This window comes from Fringilla coelebs (assembly GCF_963513975.1).
Source record: "Fringilla coelebs genome assembly, chromosome: 4".
NCBI lineage: Eukaryota > Metazoa > Chordata > Aves > Passeriformes > Fringillidae > Fringilla > Fringilla coelebs.
This window is the reverse complement of record NC_140032.1, coordinates 41,162,531-41,176,084: the sequence shown is the minus strand read 5'-3', so window position 1 is coordinate 41,176,084 and position 13,554 is coordinate 41,162,531. Positions and strand designations below refer to the sequence as shown.

Sequence of the window (13,554 nt, the reverse complement as noted above, 5' to 3'; positions counted from 1 at the left end):
TTATCCATGTGTGGATGTGGATGAAAAACTCAACATATGCTGGCAATGTGTGCTTGCAGCTGAGAAAGCCAAATCCTGAGCTACATGAAAAGCAGAGTGGCCAGCAGGTTGAGGGAGGTGATTTTCCCCCTCTGCTCTGCTCTTGTGAGACCATACCTGGAGAACTGCATGCAGTTCTGGTGTCCCCAATATAAGGAGTTGTAACCATTGGAGCAAGTCCAGAGGAGAACCACAAGTTTAAGAGGTCTGGGGCACCTCCCATACAGAGACAGGATGAGAGAGCTGGGGCTGTTCAGCCTGGAGAAGAGGAGGTTGTGTGGAGAGCTCTTTGCAGCCTTCCAGTATTTGAAGGGGACTACATGAAAGTCAGAGAGGGACTCTCTGTCAGAACTGTAGTGATGGGACAAGAAATAATGGGTTCAAACTGAAACAGGGGACGTTTAGGTTAGATATTAGAAAGAAATCCTTTACTGTGAGGGTGGTGAGAAGCTGGAAGAGGTTGTTCAAGGAGGTCGTGGATGCCCCAACCCTGGAGGTTTTCAAAGCCAGTCTGGATAAGCCCTTGAGAAATTTGGTCTAGCGGGAGGTGTCCCTGCCCACGGGAGTGCAGTCTGTGACTAGATGACCTTTAAGGCCCCTTCGCACGGATTCTCCGGTCCGATGTGCGGGCGCACGGCGCTCCCCGCGGGCCGTACCCCGGCACACGCGGCACGGCCGCCCGGGCCCTGTCCCTTTAAGGCCGCCTCCGCGCCCTACCACGTGCTGGGGGCTGGGCGGGGGCGCCGCGCAGCCAATGGGGACCGCCCGAGGGGCGCGGCGCCACCGCGGCCCCGTCCCCATCTCCGTCTGCCGGCGGCGCGGGGAGCGCTGCTCGCTCTGCCCTGCCCTGCCCGGTGCACGGCCGGTGCCAGCGCCGCCGGCCGGGAGCGCCCGGCCCCTCGGTCAGGTGACGGGTGGCCGCCGGGAGCGGCGCGGCTGAGCGGCCCGGCGCTCCTCTCGCCTCTCCTCGCCTCCGCGGAATGCTGGGCGGCTCCGCAGCGGCTCCGGGGATGCTGCCGCGGCCGCCGCCGCTCGCCGCCCGCTGAGCCGCTGCGAGGGGCGCGGCGGGGCCGCCGCCGGGCCGGGGGGCGGCATGGCCCCAACCCTGCTCCAGAAGCTCTTCAACAAAAGGGGCGGCGGCGCGGCGGCCCCCCACGGCCGGGCTCCGGGGGAGGGGCCCGCCTTCAGGTGAGCCGGGGCGGCGGCGGGCCCGGGGGCTGCCCCCGCGGGGCGGCGGGCGAGGCGGCAGAGAGGCCGGCGTGGGGCGCAGGTGTGCCGCAGCCCCGCGGGTCCCCCGCCGCAGAGTTTTCGGGGGAGCGGCCGGGGGGAAGGGGGTGCGGCGGGAGGCACGGCCGCGCCGGGGTGGCTCTTCTCCCGCCTTTCCCTCTCGTTGGATCTCTCAGCCATTTTCTGCTCGAGTTGGCGGTGGCACGCCCGGGAGCCTGGGGCGGTCGCCCCTCGGCAGCGGCGGGGGAGAGGCGCCGGGCCCCGTGTCTGGCGTTTGTGTGCGGTTGATGTGATAACTCGTGCCCGGGTCTCATTAGCACGGGAAAATTAAGAAACGGCTTAATTGTTGTGACCTAAATACACGTGCGCAGTCTGGTGACCCGCTAAACATTAGGCACCTTTCACTGCCCCCTGCTTTTGATACCGTGCGTGCTGAAAGGTGCGGTCCAGTAGCTATCGATGCTTCGGGGTTTATGTCTATAACCTCTATATAATATCGATTCTCTGCGTAATATTGAACTTTTAATGTTTTCTGAGCCTTCGGGGACAGGATTTTGTTCAGGCTGGTGCTTTGGAGCTTTGTTCGTGTGACATCTGTGCTGCTCACAAGACCCAGCGGCCCGGTGAGCACAGTGACAATCACATGCGTGCCCGGTAACCTCTGTGCCTGTTTTTCTGTGCGGCATGAGTTGGCTGGTCTTGTGATCAGATGGTACACGGGGTTGAATCCGAATCTGGGCTTTAACCGCTGAAAATGCTGAGGATGGTCAGGGAGAGCAGTGGGCAATATTTTGATCCACAAAATGCCATCGTGCCAAGTATGAAAGATTACGGTTGTGATCCATTATAATTCCAAAGATGGTCTGTGCGGGATATTGCTATTTGTGTGGCTACAGTTACAAGATCATGGAGAACAATAGTGTAAGACGAAAATGATAATGTATTTGGATTACAAGGTGATTCCTTTGAAAGCGATTGGACACAGTCTTGGAGCTGCATTCATATTAGAGAACAAATCTGGTGAATTTTGTAAAGCTGCAGAGTCTGTATGTTGCACTTGTAACCGCAGATTATTTTTGTGTAACTGCTACTTACTTCTTTTAGCACTTATTCACCTTATGACTTAAATATTTCCTTTAATGTGGAAGAAAAGTTTTCCACATTGAAACTGACAGTTCCAGACTAACTCTATTATTTTGCATTAGCACAGAAAAATACTCTGTCAGAGACCAGTGTTGTTAGTTCTGGATTATTGGATTGTTATTGGATTATCAAGTGTCTCCATGAAGGCAGATTCCTTGCACAGTGTGTTTCCCCCTAAAATCAGTGAGATTATTCCATCTGGAGTATTTAGTGAAGTTAAGGATTGTACTTTCTCCTTCTTTCTGTTTTTTGGATAAGATATTCCACACTTGGTTTTCAGTTTAAGTAACATTTAAGTTATGTGATGCATTGCATAAAAGCTATTATTATGAGAATACTTCTGTAGGTACCCTTCACTCTTTTTTCCTCATTCCCTTTCTATCTGACTTTTTTTTGATGCACCTAAGGTTAATAAAATTTTTCAAGTATTTTACATGTGAATGGAGGGGTTTTTTGCTTGTTAATATTAAGCTTCTTCCTTACAACTTTTAAGTATGCGGTAATGCTTTTTCTTTCTTTCCAGTGATCTGTTCATGATCTGCAAGAGCATACTTACAAGGTCTGAGAAGCTTTGCTGCAATGCTTTTAATAGACTTTCTGTTCAACAGTAATCGCTGTTTGAGTGGAGAGATGTGATTTGATCTAAGTAGGAAACATAATCCTTTGGTAGCTTCTGTATTAAGCACATACTGCTGGTCAATGTTGGATGCAAAGTGGCAGAATCATTTTCTAATGACAAGGCTGCCTTTTTAAGGATCTTTAGTTAGCTTTATTCCTTCCAGGTTTTGGTTGGTGAGGTCCCTCCATGCTCAATATGTCTGGCAGTGTTTAGCTCTGTTGAGGGGTCCTGTGAGACCAATAACAATCTGTATCCTTGGACTTTCAATTGTTATAAATGCCTTGAAAGCTTAAGTGTATTCACACACCCTCCGTACCCTGAAAAAGAGCAATCACCAAAAGTCTCTTTAGTAGATAATGCCTCCTCAAATTAATGTGATTTGACAACTTTTTTCAGCTATGTTGTTGGGAAGCTTTGTGTTTTCTAGTCTTCCCAGGAACACCAGAAAAAGTTTTGTTGCAGAGGGCTATCAACCAGGCTTGCATTTTGCCTGCAACAAGCACTGCATGTGCTCATTCTGTTGCACTCTTTCCTTCAATGGGAGCTAAATCTTGGCCAGAGGTCCACGCTGCTTCTGCTCTGAAGGAAGCATCCAGCTTCAAGGTCTGTGCTGCTTACCAGGATGAGCTGGCACAGGCTCAAAGAGCAAGAGACATGGTGCCTATGGATGAATGTGGAGCCACGGGAAATGATTTCTTGGGTGCATGAGTATGAACATATTAATTTGGCTCAGGAGTGCTCTTTTAAAGAAAACCTCTAAATTGTCCCACTAACTGCACTTTGGCTCACAAAGCCTAGTGGCTTTGGTACATAAACTGGATTCCTGTTGGAATGAATGAAATTAGAAGGTGTATTCCAACCACTAATGGGTATTCAATCCCTGGGACCATACTACAGCTGGTCAAAAGTAAAACTCCAGAACGCATATAGTGTGGGTGTCAGGTCCTTAGCACCAATTAATGCACTCTGTGGAGCTAGTCTGGGCTGCAGTACATGTTCTCATGGGCACAACCTTCACCTGCAGGGTGAGGAGGTATAGATGGTAATATAGAGCTATTGGGATAGTAGGACTTTCTACTGGCCCAGGCCTCCCTTCAAGGTAATGTAAGTATGAAGTGGTAGAAGGGTGGTAGTTAGAATTATAGAATAGCTTAATTCCTTTTTTTGCAGAAATTATAAACCAGCTGGAGAACAGATGTGCATTAGTGAGATATTACATTTGTTCTAAGCAGTTTTGCATACAGACTTGAGCTTCTCTTTTTTTTCTGCTGCTTTTTGCTTCCCTTAACTAAATATATATATATGTGTGTGTGTGTGTGTAATACATATGTAAAAGTGTATGTGTGTGTGTGTACACGCATCCCCTTCAACAGAGGCACTTGAGTGGCTGTAATTGAATATATTTCTTCTTAGCCTCTGAGGCTCTGGGAAAACCCTAATTACTTTGTGTGCAAGCAATGTGTATTTATGTGGCTAAATTCCCCTAAAACTTATTTCCTTATCAAATGTTGCTTCTCTTACAAGATTTGTTTAGCATAGTCTGTACAATTTTTTGGAGTGCTACCAGGGTCATGTATTCAGCAGAATCATAGATCAGCTCATGTTGGAAGACACCTTAGAGATCCTCTAGTTCCAGCCACCACTGCCTCAGACGGACCACTTCCACTGATCAGAGCCCCATCCAGCCTGGCCTTCAACATTTACAGGGATGGGGCATCCACTGCTTTTCTGGGCACTCTTCTACTGTTTCACCACCCTCACAGTAAAGAATTTTTCCTAATAGATAATCTAAACCTATTCTCCTCGTTTGAAGGCATTCTCCCTTGTCCTGTCGCTACATGTGTTTTAAAATAATCTTTCTCCATATTTTTCTTGGCTACCTTCAGGTACTGGAAAGCAGCAATTAGGTTGTCCTAAAGCCTTCTCTTTTCCAGTTTCAACAGCCTCAATTCTCTCAGCCTTTCCTCATAGGAGAGGTGCTCCATCCCTCTAATCATGTGTCTCTCCTCTGGACTTGCTCCAGCAGGTCAGTGTCCTTCCTCGGTGGGGACCCCAGAGCTGGATCCAGCACTGCAGGTGGGGTCTCACAAGGGCAGAGTAGAAGGGCAGAATAGTTTCCCTGGCCCTGCTGGCCACACTGCTTTTAATGTAGCCCAGGACATGGTTGGCTTCCTGGGTTGCAAGTGCCCCTGGCTGGGTCATGTCCAGCCTCTCACCCACCAGCACCCCAAGTCCTTCTGGGCAGGGCTGCTCTGAATCTGTCCATCTCCAGTGTGGGTTGATACAGGGGTTTGCCCTGACCCTGGTGCAGCACCTTGCATTTGGTCTTATTAAACCACGTGGGATTGCCACTTCTTGAGCTTGTCTAGGTTCCTTGGGCTGGCATCCCATCCTTCAGGTGTTGAGACAAGCACAGCTTGGTGTCATCTGCAGATTTGCTGAGGGTGCACACAATTCCATCATCAGTATTCCCCAAGGGACACCATTTGTCACTGATGTCCACCAGGACTCCGAGCCATTGACTGGTGCCCTCTCGATGTGGCCATCCAACCAATTCCTTGCCCATGAACAGCCCATTAAGTTTTAGGGATTGCATAGAGTATAAGTACATAGTATCTTAAGATTAGTATGTCTCAAGTGCTAAGCATATATTTTAGTCAGGTAATGGGGGATGGACTTAAGAAGATTGATATGGGTTTGCAGAGAGTTTGATTTTACTTAAATTGATAGCAGCTTTTCTATAATCGTGTTTACCCAATTCTAGAAGAAATTTCAAATCTCTGCTTTACTGTACTTTTCATCTTAAAGTCTGAGGTTGTCCTTAAGCTGTGGATTAAGACTTCACCTTAATTTCAGTCTTTGATAGTTTGATTTGGTTTTGGGTTTTTTAAATGAAAATAAATGTCTTGGAGTTTTTGGAAGACTGCTTTCACTGCTGAATATATAATTTATGCATTGCAACCTGTGATTAAATTTCTTTGATATTGGTATGCGTAGTGAAGGACTGTTGTAAAGTAGGGTATAACTTCATTTCAAGTGTTTTTTTTTTTTTTTAAAGGTTGTGATATTTCAGCTGCGTCCAAAACTTGCATGCAGTCTTTCTTCAGCTTTAAGTCAGCTGCTCCTTCTGGTGTCTATAATGGAACGGATGTCATGTTGTAGCTGCAGGATATCTATCTGGTAACAGTTTGTTAGCTCTGGTATATGAGGTCATTTGTTTGGCAGCTGGTACTAGTGTTTCCTTTGGTCATAATACTGAAATGCTTGGTGAGCTCCTACTTGCTAAGTAGTATTTCACAGCATTTATTACCAGCCTGGCAGTGTTCCACCTTCTGAAAAAGGAAAGAAAGCAGTAGTGAGCTTGGAGTCTGCTTGTATGTCAGTTTGTTCCAATGGAACACTCCTCAGAATGTTCTTCTGACCTAATATAGGTTTTTTTCTTGAGCTTCTTGCAGTTTTTTAGAGATCCACACAGCAGTTACCCTGCTGAGCACACATGTCCATCTTCATACATGGAAATACCCATAAACATCTGGATGTAAACCCTTTGAAAAGTATTTGAAAAAAATTCACTGTTTTACATGCTGTAAAAGGGCAATCCAGCCCAGGGCCAGACCTGAGCATGGGCTCAGGACAGGTCAAAGAGCAGATCTAAACCATACACATTTCACAGACAGCTGAAGGTGAGCCTTGGGCTGCAGTATTACACCTTTGCACTGGCGTTAGTCTTTCATCCATAAAGTGAACTAAAGAATAAGTTCTGCAGAAAGAGATTTATTGAAGTCTCACTCAAAAAAACAGCTTAGACAGGAAGTAATAGAAAGTATGGTCTTTTGATATGGAAACTACCCTTCCAGCCTGGGGGTTTTTTTGAGGGGAAACAAGCCCCAAGTCCTCTGGTTTTGAGTTTTGCAGGAGCTAAGGCCATTCTTCTGCATTAGTTGTTTGAATTTCCCCTCCCCTAAACACTGCTCTCACTGAACAACCTCTTGGTTTGCTCTAGCTTTGCTCTGGGTCTAGCTCCATCTCTCTTAAAGTTGCAAGAAGACACCCTGTTTTTTGTTTTGGTTTTTGTCTTTGTCTCAAATGACAAAAAATGTGTGGAAATGCACAAGCTACTGATGTTCTGAGAGGGATGGATGTACCTTGGTTATTTAATTCCATGAAAAGATGCATTATTGCCTGGCAGCCAAGTGAGTTTTGCCTGTGGGTTATCTTGGTTCTGATTTACAAGTAACTTATCCATGGAGTTCCATGTGTTGATTCTTAAATTGCACATATTGTGCAGTTGAATAGTTGATGCTTGATTCCTTATTCTTAGGGCGCTTCTGCTGTTGGCATGTCCAAAACTGGGTGACTACTGTGCCACATACTATGGTCAGTGGAAAATGATTTGGGGAATAGTAGCAGCAGAAAGCCTTGGAGGTACCTTTTCTTGGTGGCACAACTTAAAGCAGGAAACGCTGTAATTTAACACAGTGATGCTAATGCTGTAGGGGAATAGCTGTAAATTGCTTGATATGAATGAGAAAATAAAGCTGCTTGGGACTGAAAAATGTGGGCGAGCATTCATAAAAGCTGAATTTGTGGAGAAACATTTTAAAAACTGATGGAGAACTTTGTTGCCAGTATCAGGTGGCTTCATGTAAACTTACATAAACTTGGCAACTTTTCTTATGTAAACTAAGTTAAACGTTGCAAAATAGCTTTATTAAATATCGGGGGAAGGAAGATGGAAGAGTTTTCACAAAAATGTTTTAGTCATTAGTCATCATGTCATCCCACTTTGACGTTGTGGGATGTAGGTGTTTCCAGTGCACGGTAGGGACCTTCAGCTGTTGCTTTGGTCTGAACAGCGAGTAAGAGCAGACCAAATGCCCTGAGACAGTAGATGAGGCAAAGAAGCTGGGGTCAGGGAGGACAGAAAATGGAGTAATTTTTCTCATACAGGTAATCCCTTTTTCTGACATTTCAGTATTATTGAAGCTGCTGAGGACTTCCTTTGCAAAGAAAATTCTTTGGACTAATACTCACTATATGTGCTCCAAACCTCGGTGATTTACCTGTTCCTTTAAGAATTCTTTCTGACGCTAGCAATCATGTACTTTCATCACGTACTTTGCACCTTAGTGATGTTCGTGGATAGCTTCTGAAGAGTAAATTCAGATTTGGAGTCATGCCTTGTGTTTTATGTTTGTCAAGAGTTACTTCTAAGTGCACTCTTGATTAAGAGCACACTATTGTCTTGTATGCAACTTAGATGAAGCGTTGTAAGAAGAATGTTCTTAGGCTGTCCTAATTACCAGTATTTGCTGTGTGAAGGTTTCCATGGGTACACTTCTTAGGCAAAAGATGAGGAATGCAGTTCTGTAGGGTGGTGGTTAACAGGCTTGCTAGAGAGAATAAGCAGGAAAAGGAGGACTTTGAATGGGGTACTCATGTGAAGACAGCAAATATCTGTCTGCACTTTTTCAGTGTGCTTCCTGTGATAGTGTCAGATTACTGCTGATCTGACTAACAGGCATGGACAGGGCAGTTCACCTTTGCCTGTCATGAATCAGCTTCTCTGTGTGTGCTCCACCTATGCTGCTTCTTAATCTTCATGCTCAAGTTCCTCTCTGTTCTTCTCTCTCCTCACTTTAAGTGCCTTTCCCAAGTCACCCCATTTGCCCTATTTGTCTGGGTTTGTCACTTCAACGCCTCAGTAATGTCATGGTTTAATGTGCAAGGCTGAGGTCACAAAACAAGCTCCTGTGCAGGCTACGAGACAAAGTGTTCTGAGGCACTGAGCAAACGAGCTTCAGAGTTCTGGCACCGGTGCTTGTGTCTTTCCCACATCGACTAGGGCAAGTGCAGGTGCATTTACCTGACCAGCAGCTGAAATGTCTGTGGTTAGTCAGCACACTTCTCATAGGAGTGAGATTCTTAGAATTGTACTGATAAATGGGCACGAGGGCTTTACATCACACTTGCTACTGTTAGAACTGAGTCATGATTCTGCTTCCATGCACTTTGCCGAAGTGAAACTTGAGCTGTGTGTGATGTAATTACTGAATCAATGTGGAGCTTTCTCTGCAGGATGCTCTCACTCCAGTGCAACACAGCTCAACTTTTCTCCTCCGAGGTGCTCAGTGAAATTTTAGATGTGCTAATGAAATCAGCTGTATTAAGTAAACAATTGATAATATTTATTTATTTTTCTAATAGAGGTGCTAGCAGTCTGAATTTGGTATTAACACTTTCAAATTAGAAATTTGGACACAGTAGTACTTAATTTTTTATAATGGAATCAGGAAGTTTCTTACAATAACAACTCAGCTTTTGTTTTCACAGAGTTTACCGACTTTTATGAAAGAAAACAGAGGTTTGAATAAACTCTGTGCTCTGAATTTCTGTGCAGAGTATTTGTACTGATTTCTGAATCTGGATGCTATCCAACACCTGAAATTGCTCAACTCTTGGCGTTGGGTTTGTTAATGCGCAGCTCCAGGAGTACAGAAAATCTGAGCAGAGTACAGTAGATAAAGTTTTTGAAGGAAGCCCAGAGAGAAGGCTGCACAAACTGTTGAATACATAGTTCTGAGCAAGTTATTATTTACTTATTATTATTTCACTGAATGTGGATAATTTTACAGAATGTAATGTTATAATGTTAAAACTCTCTGTGGTCTGGAAAAGATAGTTATTGGAACTTTTTGAAATCTGCAATTCACAGAAATTAGTTTATGCTCAGACGAATTTTTGTTGTATCTTCTGTTTTTCTATGTGGGCACATGAGCTTGTCCAGCTATTGCTGAACAGCTGAGTGCTTGTATCACATTTCCTTTAACATTCCCCCAAAATGACCTTTTAAAATCTCCACATTTAACACCTCGCTCTCTAACTTGCACTCTAAAATGGACTGTATTTTTTAGGACAAATCGTTCTGTAGGAAATGTCATGAGCCTTTTGTTTCTGAAGTGTCCTGTCTTAACAGCTTGGGTCGAACAAGGTGGGTGGAGACCTGTGAGGTGCTGGGAAGGAAGGTGCAGGTGCAAGAAAGAAGAAATTTGGTGCAGAAACCACTTTGCTCAGCTGTGGAGCAGCAGGGTTAGTCCATGCATATGAAGGCTTGGTCTTGGTGAATGGCTCCAATGTTACAAGATGCTGCTGCTTTCTCCTGTTCTGTGCTGGAATTGGGTATTGCCTGGACATTTGTCACATCCACAGTAGCATTGATAGAACAGTGTTGAGGCGCTCTCAGTGGTGTCTGTGTAAAGGTCAGGGACAGAACCAGCTCTTCTTACAGTAGTCTGTGTTAAGCTGTCACACCATGTAGGAATGGTTATGGAGGGCTAATCCTCTGCTGTGTTGAGAGGGCTGGAATAAAGTACAGGGATTTGGTGGCCACTTCAGTTCACTTAGCAGACAGCTGTAGTGACATACATCTTAGCTCCTACTTGGTCTTGGCTTTTAGCCTGGAGGAAGGTTGCTCTCCTGTGTTAGCCACTTGAAGCAGCTTCAGGAGTGCAACCTCTGCCCTTCCAACTGTTAAAAGCATTTCTAGATCACATCAAGTTAAAGAGTTGGAAAAATTAACCTTCTGTCCTTATAAAGGTATTTATGAGATTTGCCTGTGCATATAAACCATGCTTACAAACCACTAAAATGATTTCAGACACAATTCTAACTTAGGGAGTGGCTGAGTAATACCTAATGACTTTGGTACTTGGGAGACTTGGGGATATATGTCAGTCGCCTCCTCTGGACTAGAACACAGTACAATTGAGTTGAGAAAAGTTCAGGTACTAAATTTCTTGTGTTCAGAAGTTCCTGGAAGCAGTCTTACAGACAGGGATGTATTTGGGAATGCTTTTGAATGGAACTAGGGAAATAAATGTATTTGAAAATAGCCAGTTTTGTTTGTCACTTTATCGTAGCACTTAGTGCTTATGTAGAGCTAGACTGGATAATAGGTGTAGGAATAGGTATGCAGAGAAGATGAAAATTTAAACAGAACAATGTATTTTGTAGTGAATGTGGGTTTTTTGAAATAATCAGTCAATTCAATGAACCCATGTGCACATTGATAATGCATCTGTCCAATTTCTTTGTTTTTAAGCAAAACATGTCTATGTGGAGTGCCAAAGATGACTTGAACCTCTGAATTAAACTTTGTTTACTGCTGAAAGAAATAATTCTGTGTTTGTATTGAAATGTCTTAGCATGTGAACTAGAAATTTGATTGAAATTAGATTTGATTTTGGCTTTTTGTTACTGAAGCACTAAAAGTTGACCGTAGTCTTCATCAGAGTTGTATCCTTGGTCCCTGTTTTGATAGAAAGTGGAAAGAAAGAGGCTTGTTTTGTATTTAAATGAAGTTACCCTGAAGCTGTGGTTGTTAGGATGGCTTCTAGCAAGTCTGCTCTGGTAGACTTCATCTCAGGAGTAAATCAGGTCTGTCATGAAGGATTTTCTTGTATACTGTTTTTTTGGGGAACACTAAAGGAGCTTGACCAATTTTTACCTTCTTGTAAGGAGGAAGGTTTCTAATTTGTCTAAATAATTGCTACATAAGCTTGCTGACTGAAATTTGTTTGCATCTATCAATGTGCAAATCATTCTTATTGCAGGACAAAGATGCAACTGAATTTTCTGTGTGATTTTATTTTTTTTTTCTCAGTTGTTTCAGGATTGATGGACTGATACTTGGCAGCCAAATGCTAGCATAGTACTGGGTGCGGTCAGGTGTAATTACGTACAAACCTGACTGGATAAACTTCTAAGTCTACTATAATACCAGTGTTTTTGAGAAAATGGTTGGGATCCTATGTGAGTAGTTTAGAGTGGTTGGCCTGCTTTAAGGAGGGGAGACTGTTTCATAACTTAATGACTATTTATACATTCAAAGTCCTACGCAATTGGTAGTAAACAGAACGTAAGTCTTTAGCATAGTGGCTTGCAGCAAGGGTAGGTTTGCCCATGCCAGTCAGCTGCAGGACTGTGGTTTGTTTGGTTGGTTTTGTGTGTATTTTTTTCATTGAAAAGGTATATTGTATGAGTGATTTAATTGCCATGGTCTTCTGCACATGGTCCCAAGGCGTTCCTCCTTCCCTTTCCAGTGAAACTTGAAAATAAATCTACGTAAGCCTTCAAGATTCAGTTCTAGTTACTAGAAAGCTACTCTGTGTGTTGTCTACAAGAGAGAGTTAAGGAAAGTGTTTTGAATGGAATAGACAAATTATCATAACAAGAGGAGCAAAACGTATTTTTGGCTGTAACTAGTGAAAAATGCCGGAGCTGACGTTATATCCGTCCATGTTATCACTTCATTCAGTCTAAGTCAGGATTTCCTGGCATTCATCTAGACCGAAGCAATGGACTTTGCTGTTCATGTTGCAGCAACTTTTGGGTGATCAAGCATGGCTACTTGTGTATGTGTTCTTTCCCGTATTCTTGCCGGTTGGGTAAATCAGTACTTTCTCATAAATATTCAACTTAGTTTTTCTTCCTTCCCTTCCAGGTTATTGCAGACTAACTTTTCAGCTGCAGTCTCTTGTTTTAGAAGGATTAAAACACATCTTGTTCTTACAACAGTTTAACATAATGATTTACAGAGGTCTTACCAATATTGTGTTAGTTGGTCAAAAAAAACTGGGCTGCTTCAGCTCTCAGCACTGTTAGAGAGCCACATGTGATGTCTTTTCATAGAATAGGAATTTAGGAGGTACATATTAATTTCTTTTTAAGTGAAGTGATACTGCTGAGTTTGTGCTTTTGGGTTAAATGAAACTGACCCCTTCTGAAGCAATTTCCCTTGGAAGAGGGCCATGGGGTCCTTGGATAGCACTTGCTTCTAGCCCTCCTTGAGCGTGTTCTTTTGTACAGTGGGAGTGCGTGTTCAGAACAATGATGAGAAATGGGGATTTGCAATCTTTCTGTGCCCCTGGAGAGAGTACCCTAAACTTCTGTCTGTAAAGCTTGAGAAAGTGCCACATCCTCTACAGTTCACAAAGCCCTCTTGTGAATGTAGCCTTTTCATAGTAGAAGTGGAGGAAAATTCTAAAGAAATGGTTGCTGTTAACACGCGGGTGTTTTTAGCTACTTGGAGTGAAGGTGTTTGTGTGTGTTACAGCAGAAAAAATTCATTTAGCTAGAAAAAATTTGGGGGGAATGTTGAACACCAGACATTGTTTGTCTTTCTGTATCTATGTATTTACATATATCCAATAAATAACATTTTTTCTTAGTAATTTTTTTTCATATTCTGAAAATAATACTTTGAATAGAGGTTTGAAAGCTGTGTACAGAATCTTCCTTAAATAAAAATAATAAAATATAGAATGTAGGGCTTTATAGAAGGGGGAGAAAGAACAGGAAAGAGCAGGCAACCAAACCCATGCCTCAGGATACCAACCCTAAGGTGTGGTGATGTCTGTCTTGGCCTGCTCACTTATGTTGGAGATACTAATATCTGAGATGTCAGTACTTTTATACTGCATTGCAATGGAGTAAGAGCTGGTACAGCGCTATAAATACCAGATTCT

General features: G+C 43.7%; 1 protein-coding gene across 4 annotated transcripts in view; it reads left to right on the top strand.

Annotated features, from left to right (window-relative positions):
• The first annotated feature begins 854 nt into the window (after positions 1 to 854).
• FNIP2 (folliculin interacting protein 2) overlaps positions 855 to 13,554 on the top strand; it is a 97,313-nt gene continuing 84,613 nt past the window's right edge. For all 4 annotated transcript variants that reach the window (XM_084205278.1, XM_084205279.1, XM_084205280.1 and 1 more), the window contains exon 1: positions 855 to 1,227. In XM_084205278.1, the coding sequence (XP_084061404.1) occupies positions 1,133 to 1,227 (95 nt within the window). In that variant the 5' untranslated portion in view covers positions 855 to 1,132. The remainder of the gene's footprint in view (positions 1,228 to 13,554) is intronic.